Source organism: Lynx canadensis, chromosome A2 (assembly GCF_007474595.2).
Source record: "Lynx canadensis isolate LIC74 chromosome A2, mLynCan4.pri.v2, whole genome shotgun sequence".
NCBI lineage: Eukaryota > Metazoa > Chordata > Mammalia > Carnivora > Felidae > Lynx > Lynx canadensis.
In genome coordinates this window covers 152392771-152410553 of record NC_044304.2, presented here as the reverse complement: position 1 = coordinate 152410553, position 17783 = coordinate 152392771, and the positions used below count along the sequence as shown (strand labels likewise).

Genomic DNA, 17783 nt, shown 5'->3' with positions numbered 1-17783 from the left:
GGATTAAGGACACAAAGAGGAGTCCAGAGTAAACCAGCCTTCTGTCCTAGAAAACCGATGAAATGTTGGAAAATGAGTTGACCTGAGAATGGGTTGGGGAGTTGATGAGTTTAGTTGTAGGATTTTCAAGTGTGTGGCGTCCTTGAGGCCCCAGCTGGAGATGCCCAGTAGACAGCTGAGTGGGTATGTGTGTTTGGAGCTTAAGAAGGAGATTGGGTTAGAGGTAAGACATTTGTGAATCGTCAGCATGCAGTAAGTAAAATTGTGAGAATAGATGAATGTGTAGAAAAGGAAAAGAAGCCGTGTGAGTACAGACTGTGAGTATGGAGAGAGTCCCTGACATCTTATTGACAAATAATGAAAAAGACAGTGTGAAAAAAGACATCTCATTGTTACTAATACAGGAAGATTAGGAGAAAACATGAAACGGAGTACGTTGGGAGTGGAGGTTGTGGAGAGAGGAAGAATAATTGTCCCTGTCCCTTGTCCTCTCCCACTGTGTTTGGCCATTGTACAGCAATAGGAAGGGTATGGGTCATACATAAGGTGAGGAGAGTGCAAGAAAAATGATAGGCTTGTGGGTACCCTTAATGCCACCCAAGTGCACTATAGCACTGGCCAGAAGATAACTCAGTAAGTAACTCTAATGAAGGAGAAGATTCCTTTAGGACAGTAGATGGAATAGTTTTGTGTTTTTAACAAGAACTTAGTGAATTTCCAATCAGGGGATCCATATGTCCAGTCTTAGCTTCCCCGTCCTTTAATTTCTCTCTTTCTCTAAATAGATAGTGGTAATTGTTGTGCACCATTTTGTACTGCAAGGGGTTATATATTGTTTTAGTTTTTAATAGTGGTATCATTTCTCTTCTGTGAAGCCAGACCCTCCTCCATAAGTGCTTTGAACACCTTTTGTCTTTGTAGCAAGGGTTTGATATATTTTTCATTCCTAAATTTTTACCTCTTTCACCCCTCCTCTAGATTATTTCCATCACCGCGAACATGCTCTGACATCTCCCATCTTAAAATAAATGAATGAAAATTTTCCTTAACCACCAACTGTGTCTTAGCTGCTGTTCGATTCTCATTTTTGCATTCACTGCTAGACTTCCAGAAAGTGTTGTCTATATAATTGTTTTGATTATATCACCTCCTAGTCATTTTAACCTGTTCTGATCTGGTTTCCACTCTATCTATTCACTGAAATTGCTTTTTTCAACATCTCTTACGTACCAAATCCATTAGATATTTTTCCATTCTCTTCTTATTTAATCTTTCACATATATTCAAATTATTCACGTTCAAATATATTTCAAATATTTTCAAATCCCCTTCTCAAAATTCTCTCCTGCCTTGACCTCTTTCCTAATTTCTTCTTATTTCATTGGATAGTCCTCCCCACTCTCTTTCATTATTCAATCCCCCTGATTTCTGTGTATTTCTCTGGGCTTGGTATTTGGTCATGTATTCTCTCAGCCCACTCTTGTTGAGAGAACTCATCCAATTTCATGGCTTTGAAAATGATGTCTGAGCTGACAACTCCTAGTGTAGCAGTTCCAGTCCACACTTCTTGGAGTTCTGTTTGGCATGTCCATTGAATGTATCACAGTCACATCAAATATAACACATTAAAACCAAACTATTTATTAACATCACCATAAAAACTTTTTTTTTCAATTTTTTTTTACACCTCAGAAAATGAGATGGCTATTGATCCAGCTCCTCGGTCAAAAAGACTGGGGGATCATTGATTCCTTCTCTCATATATTCCACACATCTAATTCTCTTGCCAGCCCTATCAATTTTATTTATAAAACAGATTTCAAACCATCTACTTATCTTCGTTTCTGTTTTTAGCACCCTAGACTAGGACACCATGATCTCTCTTGACTACTACATTAGCTTCTTCATGATTCCTTGGTTTTCCCCTTCAATCCATCCGAATTTGAGAGAGTGATTTTTAAAATGGAAATCAGATCCTGTAATTGTTCCACTGGTTTTCACAGCAGTTAGAATAAAGCCCAATTCTTTATGAAAAGGCCTGTGTAGTCTTGCTCAAGCACACCTCTTCAAACCCATCCAGCTGCCATGTGGACTTTCTTTTAGTTCTTGAGGCATGGACCAAGGTATTCCCCACAGATATTTATGTATTTCACTATTGTACTAGAAGTCTCTTTATGGCTAACCATTTCTTAGAGTCAGGCCTCAGCTCCAATATCATCCCCTCTGAGGTCTTCCTTAATGATCTCCTCTAAATAGATTGCACATTGTTCTTTATCAAAGTACCTTGTTCTGCCCCCTCAGAGTACTTCGCATGTCATAATTGTTTATGGATATTACTCATTTGCTTGTTTGTCACCGCCCCCCCCCCCAAAGTGTAAGCCTTGGGAGGTCACTCAGGGAATTCGTCCCAAACTCATTGTACCAGGACACAAAGGGTGTGATTTGCTGACTGTTGACTAAAAGCATTTATAAGCGAGTTAATTTCTCCCCAAATGCCTAAGAACTCTTGTTGTAAGAGGACAGTTTGAAGATGAAACTTATGGTAGGCATGGCTCATTTGAAATTCTTAATTAAGAGACCTTAGGTAGTTTACTGAATGTAAATGAAAGAACAGTCACTTTAGAAATAGTTTGGCTTGGGTTCAAATGATATTTCTGCTTCTTTCCACTCTGGGTATCTCTAGTTCAGGGATCTAGGGCAGGGATTGTTAACGACAGTACCTTATGCTTTGTGGAATGTCTGACCTATGGAAGTTTTTTAATGAATGTTGGTTGAACACCTCTAAGATGAATCTTTCTGGACCTCAGTTTTCTAAGATATAAGCTATCTGGATTAGGTTATAATTTCTAAGATTCTTTCAAGCAGTCTATGAATAATGTTAGGAATTAAACTTGTCGTTTGAAAAATAAGTGAGCAATTGTGTTATGTATGTCTGCTAATGATACTGAATTATAAACCCTGAAGTGATGTATCACAGATTTTGAATACCCATAAGTAATAGTCCTTTCCTTTTCCAGTGCTTGAAGATAGTATATGAATAATTCAGAGATTATCGACGAATAATACAAAGATGTCATGGTGTTAGAAGCCTTACTTTGCTATATTAACAGCAGTATGTCAACACTCGTATTTGTAGTAGAAGGATCCTGAGTCTAATTTCAGTTCCATAATTTAGGAGATGTGAAAAATAGCCAAAAGGAAATAGTGTGAAAAATGAAGGTGCTTGGTAATGAAGGTTAGAAAAGAGAAGTGATTCTGTAGAAATTATTTTTTCTTCCCCCTCTGATTGATACCGTGATTGATAATCCTCCCAAGTGGCAACTACATGATTGAATCATCTAAAATTAGGTTGACAATTCCATTCCACTCAACACGTGTTTTTGGATGTTTGTTCAAACTATATTAAAGCAGCAGCACAAGAAGTTTCTTTTAGGCCTGTGAAGACCTGTTAATAAAAGGATGCTTGACCTCTCAAATCAGAGCTATGGATGGGAGACAGTTAATCAGTTTCTTCTAAAGTAGTGCTTTTGTTTAAGTTACTTTATCTGTGTCTTAATTTGCAGCCTATTTTCTAGAAAAATGATATTAAAAATATTTCACAACTTTCTGAGTCATATGTTAATATTTAAATAAACAATTTAAAAATGTTCCTTTCTATTCCCTAAGTAGGTTAAACTACATGGTATTATAAATCTGTGTACCAAATGACACATGTTGCAACCATAAATGATTCATTAAGTCAGTCTTATAATTTCTAAATAATTGTTGATTCCTGGAAATTGTTGGTTTAATCTTTTGATTAGAGCTGTCACTAGCTAAATAACCCCATGAGTCAGCCATGATTTCATAGGCAATTGCATCAAATTCTTCCAACATTTCCCTCCTTAAATTGATAGTCATTAGGTGATGTATAATCTCCGTAAGTGGAAAATTTCTCTACCATCAATGATATTGTTCATTTTCCCACAGCTTTTGCTAAACTAACAGCAATTACAGTAAATTTTTCTCTCTTATAGTACTGACGTTTTTGTATATTCAGTGTTTCGACTACTGTCATTGAAATCATTTACTGAAGGAGCTTGATCCTGAGCTTTCGGAGCAGAGGAAAGGCACAGCAACATGGTGGTTAAGAGCATAGGCTCCTTTGCCAGCCTGCCTGGGTTGGAATCCTTGTTCTCACCCTTACATCTGAAGTATCTGCTCAATCCCTTAGCTTTGTAATTTGTGAAAGGAGGGTGATCGTGATAATTCAGGTAAAAACCTCCGATAGTGTGCTCTATGGTATGAATTGAGATAGGGTGTAGTTGGCAACTGGCCCAGTCCTCCCCAGCCCTATTCTTAGGCAGTGGGCTGGAGGGCCAGCAGGGTCCAGCAACTTCAGCCCCAGTGGGTACTTTGGGCACTGATAACTGGGCAGATTTCTGACTTGCTGCCGCTCTCCTGGAAGCCACAGCCAGCCATGGGACCCAGCATCGTTTGTATGATATTGAAGTTCATACAGGCAACCACCACCAGTTGAGCACAGCCCAGGATTCTGGGTTTGCTCAGGCAACGTGATTTGTTTTCAAAAGAGGGCTCATTGGAGGAGGATCCTGGAGACCTTTTATGTCAAAAACGAACATTCTAGTTGATTAATAGTAAGAGGGGGTAGAAATGGCTTCCATTGCTGAGGGGGTAGGGTGAGGTGCTGTGGCATTTGGGGAGGAGCCAGGAGGATGGGGGGGGAACTAAACTAATTTATCAACAAATATAGGAATATTTCAGTATTTTCACAACAAATGGGATTTTTCTGGTACATACTGACTGGCATCTCTACTGATAGAAATTTTCATGAAAATTAAAATAATTATTACATTTAAAGTATCTTAAAAGTGCCAGGCACACAGTTAGTACTCAAGAACATTATTACTAGCTTCTTTCTGAGAACAATATGAGAATTGTGTCCTTGTGTTAATTAAATTGCCTCAGTGGGGAAAGCAAGACAAAAATTAGACTAATTAGTGGGACAGTTATGCTTCTTTATATCTTATTACATTCAAAACACCATTGTTCCTCCAGGCTCTTTGTTTAAGCTTTAGCTTGAATTGATTTGACGTTATGAAGAGAAACAGAGGTGGCGTTTTAGAACTGATAATGCTAATGTTTGTCAGAGGTAGTTTTGTCACTCTGGATTTCATGTGTTGATATAACATTTGTTTTTCCTAACACGGATCTATTTCCTGTATGCCTGTATACTTAAAACAGTGCCTGCCAGATAGTAGACATCTAGTTAAGTATTTGCTGAATGACTGGATATATATTAGAGGGCCTTTCAGAGGGAAAATATGGGTTGTGGCCTGATGATGGACATGTTAATATAGGCTCAAGGGTGTTTTCTCAGAAAAGGACAGGAGGGAAAAAGAAGTATTTTAGGTGTATTGGTATAAGAGGGATGAGTTGTATGTAAGTTTATCGATACCATTGGGCCTGAAGACAACTTTCTCTCCTATGATATATCCTAACAGCAGTGGTAATGGGTCTCCTTGACTCCCTGCCCGAGGAGTGACTGTCTATTTGGGAGGAAAAGGGCTTTCACTGTTTCCTAGGGCCCAAGATAAGAATAGACCTTGAAAGCTGATCTTGTTTAGAGAACCCAAGGACAGTTGAAACACAATGTCATTGCAAAAACGTCACAATGGGCCCACATCTCTTGCCGTCTTCGTCATCTTTCTCCTTCATCTTTTCTTTGCCTTCACTTTTGTGAGGGAAAGATTCTCATCCTCTGTGTCCTGAATGAGGAGATCTGTTTTGTTTTTTTTTTCCTGAGAATTTAATTTCTTAAAGTTCTTCCTAGCGTGGATGTTTAATACAGTGCCTGCCTGGCATATATAAAGCATTCAGTATATATTTGTTTTTAAAAATAGATGGGGTTTCATCTTCCCTTCACCTTTCACTTCTCTGATGGCATTTCAGTCACCTCCCACATCTGCACAGCATTTTACTAGGAAGAAAGCGGAGGAAGAGCTTCACAATGTGGCCACGAGGAAGACGTGAGGAAGAGCTTCACAATGTGGCCACGAGGAAGACGTGGAGGGAGGACACGATTCATGATTTCTACAAATACAGAAGATCCCTGGGCATGGGGGTAGCTTCGGGTTTTCCAAGTGGATTCATATTTATTGTCAAACAAGTCATACATACACGTGTTTGGTATTGTGCTAATATGGGCTTAGGTTATACTTTAAGGAAATCTTTATGCTTAAACATTTAAAAAACTAACAATGGGCTTTGCAAATTTAAACGTACTCTTTTACTTTTGTTTTCCCACAGAACTTTGTGCGTCATCACTGGGTGCACAGGCGTCGGCAGGAGGGAAAATGTAAGCAGTGTGGTAAGGTAAGGGGCCCGGCACCCCATGGTCACCGTAGGAGGCTCCCCAGGCCTTTACAAACGCCCCAGGTAGATAAATCCTGTCACCCGAATCCAGTGCTCAGTACATGTCTTCATTTCTGAAAGGCTTTATGTCTCCAGGTCCCTTTCCTTAGGAGGGGTTTTAGTCATTGTGGAACTCACTGCAAGAGTCAGGGGTCTTAATACCGGTAGTAGTACTTTTTAAGACAGATGGATACACTTTTACAGTGAATTTCCTTGTCGATGGCTAAAAAAAAAAAAAAAAATAACACTTCCTATTTTGTGACAACCCCCTTCTGAGGACTGCTGGCCCATCACACTCCTTGCTCAGCAGCAGAAAATCAGTGGGTTGTTGAGCAGCACTATTTTTGTTGACACATTATTGTCTTGAACAGAACTCAACACAGGAAGGACGACACAGAGACAAGAAATGTATTCCGGTTCCTGGAAAGAGATGGCTTCCTCATCTGTGGCTATTTATGTCTACTCTGTCTCTTGGTGTGACCTGTGAAAGGCCTCTTGGGGTGCAGGGCCGCTGGGAAAAGGAAGGTGGGGGTGGGTCCTAAGACCACATGCTGTGAAACTCCCTCGATGCCACGTGTTAGTGACCCCAGCAGATTTGGGTTATGGCTCTTTTCATTGTACAGAGATCTACTTTAGGAATAAAAGGACCCTCTGGGAAGGTTAAACTGGTGGTGAATCACACTACAAAGATTTTTTTTAGATATTTCTCTATTTGTTTTGAGACGGAGTGAGAATGTGAGTGGTGGGAAGGGGAAGAGGGAGAGAGAGAGAATCCCAAGAAAGCTCCACACTGTCAGCAGAGAGCCCATCACGGGGCTGGAACTCAAGAATCATGAGATCATAACCTGAGCCAAAATCAAAAGTCGGACACTTAACAGACTGAGCCACCCAGGCGTCCCACAGATTAATCAATAGTAAGCTGAACTCAGTAGAGGGAAGTTCTGCTTTGGTAAAGTAAGATAATTGGGGGGAATATTTTACTCATCAATTAATTCCTAATTTATTTATTCATATGACTTTTTTGGATCACATGCTGGGATGGACTGACCAGTATAGCACTTTTCACCATAGAGAGATACAAGGAAATATTGGCTATCTGAGGTAGGGATATTGATGGTGAGTGAGGCCTGGAAAACGATTAATTTTGCTGTTTTGCCTGGTGCTGAAAGAGAATATCATCCTGTAGCCTCAGTTACCAAGTTTTTCTTTGGAAGGCTACATACCTTTGCATCCAGGGTATGGCCTTCCATTGTAATTGGATTATCTCCTGAGTTCACAGTGACTTGTAGCTGGTTCCTTTCTAGCCTGTAAAGAGGCGAGATGAAATAGGTTGAAAAGGGAAGGAGGTGAAAGGAAGAGGAGGAGGAGGAAGTAAAACGATTCTTATTCTTAGCCATTTTAAGTGGTTGGGAAGAAGCAGGTTAGTCCTCTGTTCTTTCATGACCTTCCTTCATTGGCTCCATCTACCCTACGCTTTCTGATGGTGTCTTGGGGCTTGTGGACTTTCTCTTGCTTAGTGGATTGTAGACTATCTACAACTTTCCTATGAGAGAGAGAGAGAGAGAGAGAGAGAGAGAGAGAGAGAGAGAGAGAGAGAGAGAGAGAGAGAGGGATGTGCAAGAAACTGGTAGACAGGCACAGCCAACTTTGAGTTAGAGATGTGAAAGGTAGGAAGGATCTGGACGATCAAGCTTTTTGCCTTGCAAGCATATCTTCACTGGACATTCTAGTAGCTGGTACTATCCCAATAACTTTCAGGCCATAGTAGAGTTGGAAGAATTACATTAAAAGAAAATCAATAAACGTTATATTTTGTGACAGGTATTCCTTAGTGTCACATTATGCTCCATTTTCTGGTCTTATGTTCTGTTGGCATGATCAACCAAATGGGGAAGACTGGACTCCCCGTACCCTGAATTGCTGTGGTCATGTCTCCTTCTCTGCTTCCATTCTCAGGCGGCAGTCTTGGAGTGCTCGAAGCTCTCTGCACATGATAGCTATTAGCTGAGAAGTCAGTGATCCCAACTCTTCACATAATGTTCCCATAATGATGAACTACTATATCCAGTCCCTGTGTATACTCCAGCTACTCACAAATTCTCAGAGACTCAAGCACTGATGGGATGGGACGGGATGATCTTCGACCTGTGTGTCTCTTGCTGGACAGTAAATAATCCTTTGGATACTGGCTTGTAGTCAGGTTTAGAGGAAAGTTAGTGGCTGTATTTCCATTTACAGATTAGGTGACTAGAAATCAATTTCAAACTCTGGTGCTATGCCTAATTTTCATCAGTAGGGATGTACAGTCTTACATATCCAGGGATTCTAAACCAACACACACATCCCCAATACACACATGTCCCTTATACATTATTCATAATTTATCCATTGGGATGGGGTGAAAGATAATCACTTCAATTAGCAAAACTTTTTGTTTCATCTGGTAGTTTGTAAAAGTTTGGGGTTGTTAGGGAGTGTTTATAGTTAAAGAGTGTTTGTGGTTTTAGTTTCTAGTTTAAAAAATCAGAATAAAGTAAATATTTGGGCTGCCTTTCTCTTGAGCCTTGAATATGTGTTTGGCTGAGCGTGTGTGGCACTTAATGGATATCAGATGAGAGAGCTCATGGTTCAGTTGCTCCGTGCTTTAACATTTGCTGACTGGCCGCCATGTTTATGAACATTATATCATTTCACATTGTTTTCATTCATAGTCTCGTATTACATAAGAGTTAGGGTTCAGTCAGAAAAGAGATGGCACACTGAACCTTAAATCATGTAATTTGATGAGTATTTAACAGAGAGAATATTTAAAAAGTGTGAGCAGAGTATAGAGAAACCACAAGGAATAGTGAAGAACTCAGCAGGGAGCCATGGTCAAGTCACGTCTGAAGAGGTGAGGAGATGGAGAGAACCCGTTCACACGAGCTGTAACCTTTAGTCACAAGACTTAGCCAGCTCAGGTGACCTACCAGCTGGGGGGAATAAATACCCCAACTCCACTCACCTTCAATATATCTCCAATGGCCAAATCCAATAGAAACCAGTAGAAACTGTTGAAGCAATCCATAAAAATGAACTCTTTACAATGAGACATGGGATAAAGAAAAATATTGGGTCTGGAGAGACAGTGGGATTGATCTAGCACATACTGTTTAATGTAAAACTATATTCATTCAACGATGAAAAGAAAGATGCATACTTACTCTGCAAACCTATCTCTTACTGACCTTTACCGCATCTATACATTTTATTCAATCAGAGTTTGCTTAGTACTTGAAAAAATTGACAGGCAAAGAAAAAAATATACTCATGATTTTGGCTAATTGGACCTTTCATTTTTGAAGGAACCAAGCAGCCAAACTGAGCAGTGTGATAATTGTGAAAATCTGCTTGTAAATCATAATTTGAGACCTTATCTTTTGTTTCTTCATTTAGAAACATATAAAAGTTATAAAAATAAATGAGCTAACTTTTTGAAACTCGGAATTCTCAACTTTCAAACATCAAATATTGAAAGCAATTGTTAATACAATGATACCTACTTAAATTTTGGTTTGCGTTTTTGATACCTTCCAGTTTGCTAACCAACATGCCACATCATTACAGATTATTTGTCTGTAAATCATATATACTATTATGTATAATTTAAGTAAATTAAAGAGCATAACATTAATTAAATGGGAAAATGTCAAAACTACTTTCTTTTTTAATGTTTTTATTTATTTTTGAGACAGAGAAAGACAGAGCATGAGCAAGGGAGGGGCAGAGAGAGAGGGAGACCCAGAATCCGAAGCAGGCTCCAGGCTCTGAGCTATCAGCACAGAGCCCGACACGGGGCTCGAACTCACGGACTGTGAGATCATGACCTGAGCTGACGTCAGACGCCCAACTGACTGAGCCACCCAGGTGTCCCAAAAACTACTCTTTAATGAATATTGTTAAAAATGAATTTAAAATGAACTTATGGTACGATATTTGAGACATATACAACTAAAGGAAGTATATTTAATAGAATTTTTTTTTATTGCAAAAAGGAGAAAATGGTTAAAACCATCCTATGGGGGTATGGTTGAGATATTATATGAATAGTGAAAGGCATTAGAGAAAAATAATGGAGATAAAATCAAAATAATGGAGAAATATGGGAGATGTTCCCTTACCACCTTAAAGCACCATTCTCCACTCATCTGAAAATGTGTGTGCCCTGGGGTCAGCTATCAAGAGACACTGCAAGGTTAGGAACAAGGAATGGAAGTTCAAGAGTAAGGATATATTCACTGGTTAGGCAGTTTGTGTTTGCTATAACAGTGGAATCTTCTGCCCTTAACTTCAGGAGGATCAATGAGGAGGTGTAGAGTGGGTAATACAACCAGGGCAAAGAAATCAAGCCTCTCCATGGAGCCCCTGACAATGGAGCTGCTGGAAGCCTGGCTTTTCTTTTTGTCCTTGGCTGAGTATCAAGAAAAGAGACAAGGGCAGTCAGCATTCTGCTCTCTTCTTCTATGTGTTTGACTGTTTTTAGTTTCTCATATAAGTGGTATCATATAGTATTTGTCTTTCTGTGTCTGGCTGATTTCACTGAGCATTAATGTCCTCCAGATTCATCCAGGAAGGGAAATGGGGAAGTATTAGTCAAAAGGAACAAAGTTTTAGTTATGCAGGACGAAATGAATCCTTGAGATCTGTACCACAGAGTCCCCGTCGGGAACAGCACAGTATTGTAGACTTAAAATTTTGCTAAAGGGTTAGATATTATGTTAAGGTTCTTATCACAAAATAATACCTACTAATGAGGGCAGGAGGAAACTTTTGAAGGTGATGGATATGTTTGTGGCATAGATTGTGGTGATGGTTTCATAAGTGTATACTTATCTCCAAACTCATCAAGTTCTACACATTAAATATGTACAGCTTTTTGTATGTCAATCATACCTCAATAAAGTGGTTTAAAAAAAAAAAAGAAAGGGGACATGGGGGTGAGGGCTCAGAAGTAGTGCACTGCAGGCCCCAGTGGTTAAGTCACTCAGCGTCTCATCTGTAGGGCCACTTTGCTACTGCCACTGTTCCCTAGTCTTTGGCATGGTCAGTGTCCTGGTAGTCGTAGCTAATGCAGTGCTTGGTCAGTCTGGTCCCTGTTGCTCTTTCTTCAGAAATGCCTTCACTATGAAGGCCCTAGGATTGGGCAGAGGGAGGAGTTGAACTGCAGAAAGGATGCCCCAGTGGGTAATCTGGGTGCCAGATATATTCTTCTTGCCTGTATTGTTAAATGACAACTGTACCTCCACTTAACGGTCGGGATCAATTACTCCTGCCAAGATTGTGACTCCTTCCTGTGCCTGCTACTCTCTTGACACAAAGATCTCAGCGTCAGTAGCTGCAGTGGTAGTTTAAGGTTTAAGGGCCTCCTATTATGTCCTGTGGTGGGGATGTTCCCCACATGGGATTCAGACCCTCAGAGCCCAGAGTTCTGGGGATGGGAAACATAAATTCCCCAAGCAGGCCAATGGGATGATGGTAGGCATGGCTGCTCCTAGTCTTACTCCTTGGGTTCTGCATCCATATATTTTACCCTGGAAACAAAAACACCACGAAATGATCCTGGATTTAGTGAGTACAATGAGACTGGAGGATGGTGCTCATAGGGTGTCCTCTGAAAGCTAGTGTCTGTTAACACCTTCAAAAGCCATTCCATCTGTCTTTTAGGCCTGCAGCTTCTGGATGCTGTGGGATGTGATGGCACCAGTGTATTTCATGGCTGTATGCTCACTCCTGCACCTCCACTGTTGGAAAATAGTTTCTCCAGTCCGACACAATGTTATGCAGGATCCAGTGTTGGTGGGTCACACACTCTGTAAGCCTTTATATGGTGGTGTCAGCCGAAGCCCGGTCAACAGCTGCTTGATGGCAAATTGATCCCACCGAATCCTTTCCACTGTGGAAGGGGCAGCAACTTATCTTGACTAGAATCAACATATGTTCTGGGTATGGGCTTACCTTTCCCTTCTTCTGGGCTGACTGAAGCCCATCCCCTTTGAGGGATGGTGCCACATTGGATGCTCAGCCTTGGAATCTTTTGCTGGAAGGTTAGACATTCAGCAGGGGCAGTAGGCAGCTCAGTTTTAGAATCCTTTAATGTGGGATCCAAACAACATTCATCACTGGTATCATGGTGGTACATGGACAGAAGTCCATGGATGGCTCATGACAGTGTGCAGTCTGAGTTACTATGTCTGAGTTTTTAGTTCTTACAAACTGAGTGCTCTCTGGTGGGCATTAATATGTAATATAGGGATCCTCACTCCTTATACTTACTTTCGTATGTGCATCCATATGCCTCTTCCCCACACCTCCCTGTTTGCTTCCAAGTCTTTGATCAACTAGCCAAGCCATTCACCATTGCCTGTAAGTCATTATGTATTCATATATCAGGCTACCTATCTTTTCACACAAAGTGGGTCACCAGATGCTCTACCTGAAGTAATGTTGATTGGGAGGATTTCTTCCTATTTACATTTCTCTGGGCCATTCCGGAGTGGGCTGAGTAGGCTTTAGGGAAGCAGTAGTACATGTTTGCCCTGGACTCATATGCCAAGTTGACCCATCTGCAAACCAATTTCAGCTTTTTCCTGTCTCTTTCAGATGATCATTAGGGACTTCCTTATTTCCATAGGTGTGAGTCAGATGAGAGGCTTGGCGGTGGGGGTGGGGGTGCCCAGATGGCTCAGATGAGCGTTGTACTCTTGGTTTTGGCTTAGGTCATGATCTCATGGTTCATGAGTTCGAGACCTGCTTTGGGCACTGCGCTGGCAGCCCGGGGCCTGCTTGGGATCCTCTCTCTCCCTGTCTCCCTGCCCCTCCCCTTCTCACTCACTCTCTCTCTCTCTCAAAATAAATAAATAAACTTAAAAAAAAAGAGACCTGGTACGATGTATAAGAGATGATGTAGAGAGTCTGAGTTACCCACCCATATGTTGTACTTGTGCTCTTTCAAACCGCTCATGCTGGATCCCAGATGGTCCCAGTTAAATGTGATGATGGATGGCAGCTGGGTCCACCCAACCTTATGGCTTAGTGATCCGACAGGGCCCGGGTCACGACCTCCTGGTGATTTGTAGTCAGGCATTCTTCCAGCACAGCATAAGAGTAGAGGAGCGGTTTTTTGAGAGATACACGGTTCTCTTCTGCACAACCTTGTTTCATAATCCAATCTGTGTTGCAATTCTCTCGGTGGTGTTTGCCATAAACTCCAGAGGGTATCTCCTCTCCTGCCTAGTATCTCTAGTAGCATGGGGTCTTCTTGGTTGTATGGCCCAACTGACAGGGCCTACTTTCTTTGCAGACTGCACCTGGTCCAGAGTTGTTTTCTGCTCTAGGCTCCATTCTAAGCTAGAAGCATTTAATGTCATCCAGTAAATGGATCAGGACAGTATTCCTCAGTGTAGGGTATGCTGCCTCCAGAACCCAAAGAGGCCTACTGAGTGCTGTGGTTCACTGCTAGTAGTCAAACTTGTGAAATGCAATCGTCTTTCCTTTAAATTGGATAGGATATTCTAGCATGCTCTTAACCACTAACCCTAGATGCTTCACTGATGTGTGGGATCTCTGATTTCTCATAGTGGTTATCTCCGCACCTTCTGTCTTATTTTAAAAAAATTTAATGTTTATTTATTTTTGAGACACACACACACACACACACACACACACACACACACACACACACAGTGTGAGCAGGGGAAGGGCAGAAAGGCAGAGAGGGAGACACAGAATCGAAAGCAGTTTCCAGGCTCCAAGATGTCAGCACAGAGAACCTGACATGGGGCTCAACCTCATGAACCATGAGATCATGACCTGAGCTGAAGTCGGATGCTTAACCGACTAAGTCACCCAGGAGCCCCACCTACTGTACCCTCTGGTGTACTTGCCATTTCTTGCTCATCCATTTTGACATAATGTGATCTATATCAAGTGGTGTTCTTCAGAATGTTCAAATGGTTCAGGTCCCTTTGTACTACATTTGGATAGGATTCAGAGGGTTAAAAGCCCTGTTAACTCTACCAAGTGAATGTAAACAATTTTTGATTCCCTTTCCAGAAGATATGGAAAAGAATTCATTTGTCACATTAGTGGCTGCATGTCATACACTCAAAGCCAGAAGATGCCCAATTTGGTACAGTAGCTGCATTTAGATACACTGGGTTGAATTTCCGGTAGTCCAGCATTAATGTCCAATGTGATGTCTGGTTTTGTAGGAGCTCCACACGTGAACTAAATGGAGATATTTTGGGGAACACCACCACTGCTTCTTGTAGTCTTTTAGGGTGGCATGTAAAGAGATAATAACTTTAAAAAAAATGTAAATACGATACCATTATTATAACTTAAAAAAATTAATCATTTAATATCACCTAATACCTATTACTTTTGAGAATGTGGCATTGGTTTTGATTTAGATATGACTGAGAGGATGGTGTGGGGTTTCATGTGGGTTTCCTCTCTGTGCTAGCTCTTACACAGCAGACTAGGAAGCCAATAAATGGAGTTCCTCCAAATATACAAGATATGTTCACTCCAGTTACACAATTAGGGACCAGGGAAATTAACTCTGGTGGCTTTGTGGACCAGTAGACTCTCTGTGAGCCAGTCTTGGTCCAGGACTTCATTTTTTTTTAATTGGCCTTGTACATCCATACTCTAACAGGGCACCAAGATGTTGCTTCATACCCAGGTCGTTGGGTACACATACCAACTTGGACTCTAGTCCAGTAGTCTTTAGAATATTTGGACAGTTCTGCCCAGTGTACATCTTCCCAAATAAATGTCTATAGATCCTTTTAGTTAGAGGCTGGGGAAATGTTGCCATAGACCATTGCTAGGATGTTGCAGGATTTTTCTCCTGCGGACTTGCTCTCTCTAATCAGTGAGTTTTCCCTTTGAGAACTGGTGTGAGTCCAGAAATGAGGCAAAAGATTATGACTCATTATGGGAGCGTTTGTCCTCCCATCTCTTGATCCTCCATTCTTGATTTCTTTGGATTGTATTGGTTGAGTCATACCCATTTTATCTGATAATCCATCTTGTCTCTAGAGAGGTCATGCTGTATTAACCATTTGATAGCTCTCTGTAGGTCAAGCCCCTTGGCTGCAACTTCAGTGTTGGAGTAATTGTACCCACATTGCTTCAGTGGTTAAGTGCTGCCACATGGTCTCTATCATCTTGAGATTCCATAATTCCAGTTGCTGTCAGAGTACTCATTCTGTTAGCCATTTCCTACCCTTAGACATAACCTCCAGAGAAGAGCTGCTCACCAGTGATGGTGTCCTTCTTGCCAGTTTTTCATTGCTTTTTTGAGAGGAGTATCCTTTGCATCCTCTCGCAGAACAGTCAACTAATGGATTTTCTAGCTGTACCTAATATAGCAACTCTATTGTGCCTACTTCTGTGAGATTTTCATCACTTCCTCTGTCACAGTGATTCTGGCATTTCCATTTCATTTAACACGAATCTTTCTTTATTCAAGTTTTCAGAATGCTGTCAAGTGTTAGTAGCATGATCTTCTGAGGTTCCTGATAATGTGTTAAATGCTCTATTGTAGAGGAACACTCCCACATTGAGAGATTCCTTTATCCAGCTTGAAGTCCTGCCCCTTTTATTCTGAACCTTCAGAATGCAGTCCCATACACTTGTTCCCATTCCAGCTGGTACATACTGGTGAGGTCCTGCAGCTAGACCTTTTGAGATGAAATCTGTTCTTCCTTTGTGCCTATACACCTCCCTGGCTGGGCATGCTGGTGTGAAAAATAATTAGGCCATTTGTAGTACTACCAGGAAGAGTAATGTAACACTCTATGGTGTTTGAAAACTTAACCACAACAACAACAAAAACAATATCAGTCCATGTTAAGTGTAGTAGAAATGCCAGAATTGCTGTAATAGAAGAAAAAACAATCAAAATCTTACAGAAATAGTTGATACATGAGGCATAGCTGGAAAATCCATCAATTGACTGTTAAACCCTTAAAATGAAGTCAAGACTCTTTCTAGACAGCAGAATCCTTTCTTTCTCTAAGCATACAGCATATGGTAATAGTACTTTGACATACATTCATGAAACCGGGGTGGGGAAGGGCACAATTTGAGTAATTTTGGCAACTTTTATAAGTCTCTTTCTCAACTGTCTGAGAGCCATTATAGCAAAATAGCCCAAGTTTACACAAAAACAAAGCATAGTTAGTTCTTCCGGCAGAAGACCATTTTCCTCTTTTAGTTAAGGGTAAAAGTATAACCACTTATTTCCTGGAATGTCATACTGTCAGCAGGATTGTAGATTATATGGCTTCTCTGAAAAGCTGCAGTGATTTGTATTGGTAACTGTAGTAACATCAGTCCCATCTTTAGGAAAAGTTGTTTTCAAATAAAACAACCTGTGTGGTGAATATTATCAGTGTTATAATTTTATTGGTAAGTGTATCAATTATGGGACAATCAGATGAAATTAATTTTCATGGATGATCATTACCGTGATTAGCTGCTTGTATCATTAGGAAAGTACTTTCATGTAAGGAACTTGCCTCGTATTCTAGGACTAACATAAAAACAATGGTTAACATTTTATATGCAGTTTTGGACATACTGAGTATAACACTAAGTACTTGTATAAAGTATTTTTGTCTTAGAATCAGGATAGTCATAAAAATATGAACTATAAATACCACAGTTAAAAATAGTTACCATGTAAATCAATTCCCATTCTTGTAGAATTATTCTAATTATTCCTTAATTACAATATTCTGAGGTAAGCGGTCTGCTTCCATAAAGTCATCTGTCTCTGGAATGACTAAGTTCTGGAATCAAGTCTTAAGCTCTTCGGACAGTCTGACAAGTTCATAGTAACTGTTAACTTTGCTAAGAAGACTGCCCCAAATTTTGCTTCCCGCCTGCACAGGATATTTAATTTATGATCTGTAGTTTATTTGTTTTAATGTTTATTTATTTAATTTGAGAGAGAGAGAGAGAAAGAGAGCGCACATGTGCACGAGCAGCAGAGGGACAGAGAGGGATGGTAGAGAGAACCCAAGCAAGCTTGGCACTCAGTGCAGAGCCCAACACAGGGTTTGATCTCATGACTGAGAGATCATGACCTGAGGTGAAATCAAGAGTCAAACGCTTAGTCGACTGAACCACCCAGGCACCCCTGATTTGTAGTTTATAGCAGGGGCCTTCAGTTAAATTGATGGAAAAAGCTGAAACTATGAGAATAATGAGACTGACTCTGATTCATGTGTTGTAATTCTAGCAATAGTAGAATGGAAGGACACAGAATGTTTTATTGAAAAATAATACAGTGTCAATCTGTGTGTAAGTCAGCGATT

General features: G+C 40.5%; 1 protein-coding gene across 1 annotated transcript in view; it reads left to right on the top strand.

Annotated features, from left to right (window-relative positions):
• DGKI (diacylglycerol kinase iota) overlaps positions 1 to 17783 on the top strand; it is a 444732-nt gene that overhangs the window by 191530 nt on the left and 235419 nt on the right. Inside the window, exon 6 of the mRNA XM_030308513.1 lies at positions 6310 to 6375. Coding sequence (XP_030164373.1) covers positions 6310 to 6375 — 66 coding nt within the window. The remainder of the gene's footprint in view (positions 1 to 6309; positions 6376 to 17783) is intronic.